General features: G+C 51.4%; 1 protein-coding gene across 1 annotated transcript; it reads right to left on the bottom strand.

Moving 5' to 3' along the window:
* Positions 1 to 6,650: 6,650 nt before the first annotated feature.
* On the bottom strand, positions 6,651 to 8,542 carry DLX2 (distal-less homeobox 2). Its single transcript, XM_077830196.1, has 3 exons — positions 8,197 to 8,542; positions 7,624 to 7,808; positions 6,651 to 6,995 (listed from the first exon to the last, which is right to left on the bottom strand). Exons 1-3 carry the CDS (start codon positions 8,540 to 8,542, stop codon positions 6,651 to 6,653), a joined length of 876 nt encoding a protein of 291 aa, XP_077686322.1.
* Positions 8,543 to 8,801: the final 259 nt, after the last annotated feature.

The raw sequence follows: 8,801 nt of genomic DNA on the forward strand, positions 1-8,801 counted from the left end.
GAGGTTTCCCCCTCCTAACAAATTTCCCCACTCTGCATCGCAGCCTCTTTATTAAAACAGGTGGGAGGAAATATCGTATTTGATCGCACAGGTCAGCAGCTTGTGATCATCACACCGCTGCACGTTTGTCTGTAGTTCTGTTATTTCTGATTTTTTCCAAAGCAAACACTGAAATCCAGCAGCCCCGCACACACAGTATATGCTGTACACATCCACCAGAGACCCCTTGAACAGCAACATCTAGATTCCTTTACCGCCCCCCCATTGCACTATGAATCTTAAGGGATCTAGCATCAAGGTTTCTCCCCCCTTTTAATAATCTTGACACAACTGACAAGAAGTTTTGATGGAAGAATTAGTTGGTGCATATATAATCACTCCCCCACCCCCCTACTCCCCGCGCTGGGAAACTTATCGACACAGCGCATCCATCCACCCTTCAGAAAAATGAAACCGTGTTGCCACCCTTACCTTCAGTCTCAATTTCAGTTAATCTGGACACAATTCTGTGCTTTACAACAACTCAAAGGATGGAAGGCGGCATTTTGCTATGAAAGTTACAGGAGAAAGAGAGTGGGAGAGAGAATGGAGAGGAAGAAGGAAAAAAAAAAAAAGAAAAAGAAGAAGCCAAGCACAATAATAATATCCCGAGAGTGCAAATGTGGATTGAAATCCCCCAGAGATGAAGATGCCTCGGAGAGCAGAGCCTTTTTTGCAGCTCCGCTCTTGCAGAATATGACTGAAATTTTCTGCTATATAGCCTCTGTCTTTATAGCTGATGAAAAAAATTGCAGATTATTAGCATAAATGTTTACTCTTCATTACGCTGATGACATTGTGCACTCGAGATCTTGGTAATCTTTGGGAAAATTATGAGTAATTTTTAAAAATTTTAAAGCAGCAGCAGTTACCATGCAATTCAGGCTAATTCTGCGTAGGCTCCGAACGGATATAATTATCGAGGAGTCAAGATGTTATGCTAAAAACTATGCATTGATATTCCCATTTATTATGTACATACAACTTTGACAATGTTGATGCTTGAAATAGCAGGAAATTGTCTTGCGCAAAAATTACAGTCCATATTAGGACATGTGAAATTGCGAAGAATTATATAGTAATTGCAGGCTTTCAGATGGGAGAGCCAGAATGCTCAAACTAGTGCAAATGTGGATAAAATTACAGATCAGAGCAAAAATTAGGGAAAAAGGGGGTCTGGGATTTTTCAAGTTGGCTATAGGATTCCGGAAGTGTCTAATGCCACATGATTGCTACAGCTTTAGGGGAGACATTTATGCCTCAAGTAACTCCTTTGCCAGAGATGCTTTAATTCAATTTCTCATGCCTTTTCTCTTAATAGGAGCAAATGAGTAAATTGCCTACCCATGGCAAAATTTCACCAGCCTCTCCCTGCAAATTTGCCAGGGAGATGATTCCCCTGGCTCAGGTTGGATTCCGGGCTGAGTCCCCCTGGACTCAATCTGGTAACTGAGCTGGAGAAGTTAATTACACCAGATTCCCTCCCACCCTTCTTCTTTCTCTGGCTCGGCTCCCCATCCCCCTCCCCACCCGGGCTGCAGCAGGGAGATCCGAGCCTGCTGCACAGCTCTGACCCACTGCAGGAGCCCTAGGGTGGCAGCCACCCCACAGGGAAAGAGGGCGCGGCGGGAGGAGCCCTTCAGCAGCAAGTCACAGGAGCAGTTCAGGCAAATCCGAGCACGCTTGTTGCTAAAGGTGCGAGAGGGTGGGGGAGAGAACTGAAATCTCCAGCCCCACTTTCCTCCGCACCTTTGGAGGCTAACCTTGAAAGCGCCCCAGCGGTTGCACGTTCCAAGATCAGCCCCCACCCCACCTCAGCCCCTTTATTCCGCCTGCAAACGTGATTTGCCCACCAATGCTTGGCGGCTCTAGGGCGCAGCTCTTCCTCCGGGCATGGGAAGTGTTCTGTGTTCCCGCCGCTGGCCCCTTGCAAAGCCTAAACTCAATGTCGCTGGGACCCAGGCTGGACAGGGCTCACTGCTCTGGGGGCGCCTCATTTAGCCTGGATAAGGCAGGAAGAGGGGGAACAATAATGAAAGAGGTGTCTGAATGTAAAGTATCGCAATGTGTTTGCGCCTTCCCCCTAATGAATGTTCCGTGCGTGTAGAGCTCGCGTAAAGCAAGCCCAACGCAAAATAAATAGCACCCGAGTGACTGAGAGGGGGGCTGGTTTGGGAACTGGAAGCAATGGCTTGAAAGACGAGACACTGGGAAATGCCAAGGAGCGGCCAGTCCAAGTGGTATCTGGATTACACGGAAATCAAATAAACGAAAAGGATTCTCAGGACAAGTCAGTCGGTCTGTCTGTCTTCCTGGCGCGATCGTCTAGTTTTCCTATTTCTCAGTGGGGGCGCTTACACGGCTATATATTGTTGACAGCCCCAGGGCGTAATGTAGCATCTTGTAATGTAGCAATCACTGACAAAGTACATCCCTATTATGCAGAAGGTCCCGCTCCTCGAGGCGTCGGAACCCTGCTCCCTCCCCACATCCTGCTGTTACGCAGTGTCACGATCGTGGCGGGCGCTTGAACCCGATCAACCGGGACAAGCTTCATCTCCAGCGCCGTAGACCTTAACAGCGCTCGCTGCTGCGGCAGGAGCCCCGCGCGGTTCCGGGGTGCGGCGGGTGCACGCTCTGCCTGGCTGCTCTGTGTCGGGACTTCATTACACAAAATACCAGCTTAGCAAATGACTTTCTTGGTTCCAGGTGTAAATCCACCCCGGGCCCTAGCGGCCTGTTGCAGCCTGGCGGGGTGAGTAGCGAGCGGGGAAATGCTTGGCGAACTTTTCACCTCGTGGAGCAAGCCCCTCTCTGTATTGTGTGTGATGACCGCGGCTGAAATAAGGCGGTGTAAAGAGAGACGTCTTTTATTTATCAAGATACAAAAGGTGGGACTGCTTTTAAATGAGCTCTTGGCGCCTGGCGCGCTGTACACACGGTGCATTTCAAAGCAGGCATTAGGAAGCAAAAGCAGAATGTAAAAGGGCTCCTCCATTTCTGTACAAACACGGCTCAAGTGTCCCTTCAAAACCTCGCTAAAGAGGCTCGGAAATGGTTACACACAGAGGGATATTCCCAGTTTTTTACCCTCCAGGCTGAGTGGAATGAGGAAGCCGTCAAATCTAACCCACATTTCTGTCTCTGCTGATCACACTGAAAAGTTTGGGGAAGGGGTTTGTTTTTTGTTCGGTCCTTGCTGAACTGCAAAAAAACCAGGAAGGTTCAATGCCCATCATTTCCAGGGTATTTGAATTTGAAACTCTTCCTTCGCCTCCAAAGTGCCTGCAGAGCTCCTCGCAAGCCTGGTTTTATTTCAGTGGTTTGCTTCCAAGCGAAACATGAAACGTATACCCCTGACCACAAATAATCATGTCTGGAAGTTTGGAAACTCCTGTGGCCCTGCCGTGGTTATCTAAGGCAGAGGCTCTTAGTTAGCTAGATTGCCCTTCCCAGCACCTGCCAATGCCTGGCTCTCCCCTGACACTGCTCTGGTGCAGGTCGAGAGGGATTACAATTAAGATTTATGGGTTTGATAAAGTCGGGATGTTTCCCGGTGGATGCAGGGGAGTTGACTGTTTCCCATTTCCATTTGTCATCAGCACATTTGGAAGGCCCGTTCATCACCGGGGGAGGGGATGTCTGCTAGGGGCCGGATCACAGGGCCCTGTGTCTTGGAGAGAGCTGCAACTTGTGAGAAACGTTTCCAAGAGCTTTGCCTGGGGCGGCTATGGAGACTCTAGCTTCCTCCCCTCCCTTCTCTGTCTCCCATGCTCTCCCGCTCCCTTTCTCTCCTCTGTCTCTTTCTTTCTCCCCCTCGGCTCCCATCTTTCTCTCCTTCCCCCACGCTCCGCTCTTCTCCTGACTCCCCCTTTCTTTTTCCCGTCCCTCCTCCCCTTTCTTCTCTCATTCTGCTCACTCGCTCCTCTTTTCCCTCCCTCCTCCCTTGTCTCCGTCTCATCCGGGGTGAGTGTGTTCGTAGCTCCCTGGAGCAATCTGCCCTGCCAGGCTCCAAGACTCCGCCGCGTCTACGGGCCAACCCAGCCCACCCAGCGCCTGTCCCGCCCGCCCCGCTCTCATGCCAAGGCCTGTTGCGTGATTCCAAGTGGGGCTGCACATTCCCTGCCCCAGGCGCTGTGGTTTAGGCCTCTTAATCATCTCGTCTGCAGCAGAGGCCTCAGCACCAGCCACTTCCCTCTACTCCTTGCGCCAGTTCCACTTGCCGAGCAACAGCAGCAAGATCTACAGCGGCTCAACGGAGAAAAAGGCCGCCTTGGATTTGGACCCAAGCCTGCTTCCGGACAGGCCTCTTTGGTGCATGGCTTCATATCCTGCCGAAAGGCTCTTTCATGTTACAGCCCTTTGGGGGCTACCTCAAAGATTAGCATGATTTTCAGAGCTGCTCTCTGCCCGAAAATGCCTGTGTCAAAAAGCAGCACCAGAGGCATGAGGTGTTAGCACTGACGCTGGTGCATCTTGGTTAGAGCGGGACTCCCTTCCAGGGACTTTGGCCGGTGGTTCGGACCCACAGTTAGGCTTTGCTAAAAATAAAAGCTGTTGCAAAAGCTGGTGGCAGCAGAAGCATTTCCATCTTTTTCCCTGCAATGCCAACAGCGCTCTTTGGGCTGTAAACAGTCCCCTGCAATAGTCACAACCCAAACATAGGGGCTCTTGAACAGTAAAGTCAAGTGACACCAACTAGTTGTGCTTGCCCTGCAGCCAGAAGCTGAAACTAAACAATGCTCCTGGTAACAAGTTAGGGCCAAAGGGGGGAGGGGGGGTCAATTAGACCAGTTTAAAAGGAGTAACTCCATTGATTTCAATAAAAATTACTCCAGATGAACACTGGTGCAACTGAGCAAAGTTAAGGCCTACCTAGTTGGTTTTATTTTTTTAAAAAAATCTTTGTTTTATTGGTAACCAAACTAGGGAAGGCTGGTAAAGAATCGGTTACCTGCCTGCAATGTAACCAGCCTGCACATTGCACTGACTGGGCCTGATTGGAAGAGGCTGATACAGCTCCATACAGCTCCCCCTTGGCTGGTGGGGAGCTGGATTTAGGGCTGCTTTGAAGGGAGGTCACTGATCAGGTACCATGGAACACACAAAACACCTCGACTGGCCCAGGCTTTCGCACAGCAATAACGTTGTAGGATCCCAACCTTCCCCTTAGCAGCAATCATGCAGGCAAACTAGGGCAGCTCTGCCTAGCAGCCAGCCCCAGCGCACTGCAGGGCCCTGGAGCTTGGCACTAGGTAGTTAACACTGAATTTTAAAAGCTTCTTGGGGCTAGGGGTGCAGCGCCCAGTGCAGACTGGTCAGGGCTGGAATCGGTTACCAGTGTCGCCGCCCCGTGTGTCACACTGGAGCCCGGAGGAGCTGCAAGTCGGCAGGAGACAGTCCCGGGCTAAATGTCTGTGGCGCCAGCGCGCTGGGAGGAGGGGCCGAGTCTGGCATTGCTAGGGGCTTGCTGAGTGATTCATGGCTGCTGCAGACTGGCAGGGGCGAGATTTGACTGTGGAGGGGAAGGGAAGGGAAGCGAAGGGGGAGGGGGCGGTCAATTACTCAACGCAACAGTTGTAAGGAGGGCAAAGAAAGCCACGTAAGAAACATACAGACCCCTCCTCCAGAGCTGGGCTGTAAGGGAGTGCTAGGTAAGTCTGCAGAGCTGCAGGGGCTAGTGTAAATAGGTGTCTATAATGTGTGTGAGTCTGGATCCCGAAGGAAATACAGACCAAGTACAGTGAAAACAAAATAATTTATTTAAATAATCTCTTACTGTAAAAGCAACATTAAGAGTATTTTGTGTCCATAATAAATAACCAACAGTACCTTTTTTTTTGTTTTTAAGGTTTAAACAACGACGGTGAGGGGGAAATCAGTAGCTTATTTTGACAGCAAAGAGAAAACGTATCAAACTGAAAATAAGCAGGAAGGTGTGGCGCCTACGCAGAGAGCTGGGAGTTTCCACACTTTGGTCACAAAAACCAAAAATGAAATACAGGCTGATCCAATGGAATTTTTTTTTATACAAAGAAAACATGAAAAAAAATCTGCACAGACAGCTTTATTTACAAACATTTCCTCGGGAACGATAGTCCTGCACCCATTTAAAAAAGATAATTTAAACTCGGGAATTTTTTTTTTAAATCTACATATAAAAATTATTTATCTTTTTTCAACATCAAAATGAGGTCATCCGCAAAGGCACCTATAAACTTTTAAAAAACAAAATTAACAAAAGTTATCCACTGGTGATTTGATGAAAAATAGGAGAGGAGGGAAGGGGAAGTTTTATTTTCTATTTGCTGTGAACTACACGGGAAGGGGGACATAAACCGCAGGCAGGAACTAGTCTGCGAGTTGGAATAGAGAAAGACACGGGGTGAGGGAGACACAGAGGTAACCGAGCCCGGATCAGAACAAAGCAAAGTCTGCAGGGAAGAGTTATTCGCCTGTTTAATGTGCCAGAGGGAGAGGGAGGCGTTGAATGCCGAAGAAATTCTTCATCAAAGCACCAGTGTCTGTACCTCAGTCCGCTCGGGTGTGTGTTGGGTTTGATCCCCCTGGATCTCTGCTCAGCGGGGCTTGTTTGCTCAGTCTCTGCCGAGTTAGAAAATCGTCCCTGCACTGATGGCCGCGCTGTGGTGATGGTGATGGGGCTGCGCTTGCTGCAGGATCGGGGAGGCGGCTTGCAGGTGAGAAGCGGTGTTAGCCGCCTGGTGATACCAGGAGTAGTTACCGAGGAAAGCGGCCGCTCCGCCGCTGGGGCTAGATCCCGAGCTTCCTCCGCTGCTCATGCGCTGGTGTGGAGCAAAGTCCCAGGTAGGGGCCGAGGTCGGAGGCGAAGCGCAGGGGGGAGAGGCGCTGCCTCCAGGATGCTGCTCCGAGGGGATTTCGCCACTTTTCCACATCTTCTTGAACTTGGACCGGCGGTTCTGGAACCAAATCTTCACCTTTCCAAAGGGAGACAGACAGACAGGCGTGAGGGCTGGGCTGGGGAGGTGCTGGGTGTGGGGGGGCTGGCAGGGCAGGGTAATGGCAAGCCAGAGGTTATTATGAGCAGAGGGCTTGCTCCAAGATCCTCAGCTGGGCCAGGCAGAGCATGCGGGTGGGCGAGCTGGAGGGCAGTGGGGGTGGGGAACGGGCGCTAAAGAGAGCAAGAAGGGCCAATCAGTTGTTTCAACCCCTCCGTATGCCGGAGAGCAGACGAAGCACAGATAACATTTCTCTGAGAGTTTTGTTAACCCCAGCGCCTCCCTCCCACGGACACGAGGGGTAAGGGCCACGGCCCATTTCATCATCCCGGGAGCGCAAAGTGGGAACTGCAAACAGGGTTCTCCGTTACTGAATGTGTAACAGCGGGCAGGAAAAACAGACCAGACACGGTGAGACACAGCAGGGAATATGCCACCTGCCCCTCTGAGCCAGTGCTAAAAGGCACGGACCCTTTGCTGCAGGACGCAGGGTGCAAGGCGTAAAGGGCAAAAATTCTGGCCCTGTTGAAGTCAATGGCAAAACTCCCACTGAATTCAACAGGGCCCGGAGTTCACCCTGAGGATGAAAAGTACTGGGGCATCTTACCTGCGTCTGGGTGAGGCCTAGGGATGCCGCCAGTTCAGCTCGCTCGGGCAGTGCCAGGTATTGGGTCTTCTGGAAACGCCTCTGTAGAGCGGCCAGCTGGAAGCTGGAATAGATTGTCCTGGGTTTCCGCACTTTCTTTGGCTTCCCGTTTACTATCCTGACCTCGGGCTCGCATTCTTCCTTCTCTGCTATAATGACAACAACAATCACCACCATCACTCACCAGCCATGCTGTAAGGAAAAGTTAACCTGGAATCAACAAAAGGCAGCTGATTTGCAAGACGTTGTTCCCCATGCAGCCTATTCCTATAAGCCCTGCGTGAATTACCGGGAGAAACGTGGCCAGTCCATCCCCTTGCTAGCCTCTTGCTCCCATCCCCCGCCAAACCAGTGATCCGCAGCCAGAGCGGCTTGATTGCCTTAAAAAGGAGAGGGGGAGGGAGGGGCACATTTAAAAATAATGGACCAAATCCTCGTCCGGTGTAAACAGACCAAGCTCTGTCTAAGGCGATGGAGCTGCTCTGTTTGACACCAGCTGACCCCAAACTATTCCCCCCAGAGGCTTAGCCCTACCAGACTCATTGTTAGCCGGGGAAGCCCTGGTTCCATAAGGTCCATAGGAGCTGTAAGTGGCAGTGTAACCCAGGTCGTAGCCGGCTTTGGCGGAGTAGGGAACCGTATTGATGCCGCTGGCGTGATACTGGTAAGAGCCCATCTGTGTATAGGGCGACCCGCCTCCTCCGCCGCCTGTTCCGTGCTGCTGCTGCTGGTTGGTGTAGTAGCTGCTGTCGGTAGCTGTGGACACGGGTAAGGTGGGGGACTCCTGGGACTTGTGCAGGCTGCTGTGCTGGTGGTAACTGTTGGAGGTAATCTGGTTTGAATGCATATCTGAGACTAGACTGTCAAAGACTCCAGTCATCCTGGTCCTCCCTCCCCAAATGTAGGGTGTGGGGGGAGGCAGCCGCAGCAGCAGGGGGCGAGGGAGAAAGGCGCCTCAGCCCTCAGGACAAGTACAGGGAGAGCAGAGACGCTGCTGCTGGAAGCCCCGAGGAGGAGATCACTGGAGGTCCCACTCTGTTGCTGGAGGAGTCACCATCATAGCCCGGTCACACACTCTCCCAGACACCGGGCGGCGGCCGCAGCAGCTCACTCGGCTCCCCAGCAGCTTTACGATTGTC

This window comes from Eretmochelys imbricata, chromosome 11 (genome assembly GCF_965152235.1).
Source record: "Eretmochelys imbricata isolate rEreImb1 chromosome 11, rEreImb1.hap1, whole genome shotgun sequence".
Lineage (NCBI taxonomy): Eukaryota > Metazoa > Chordata > Testudines > Cheloniidae > Eretmochelys > Eretmochelys imbricata.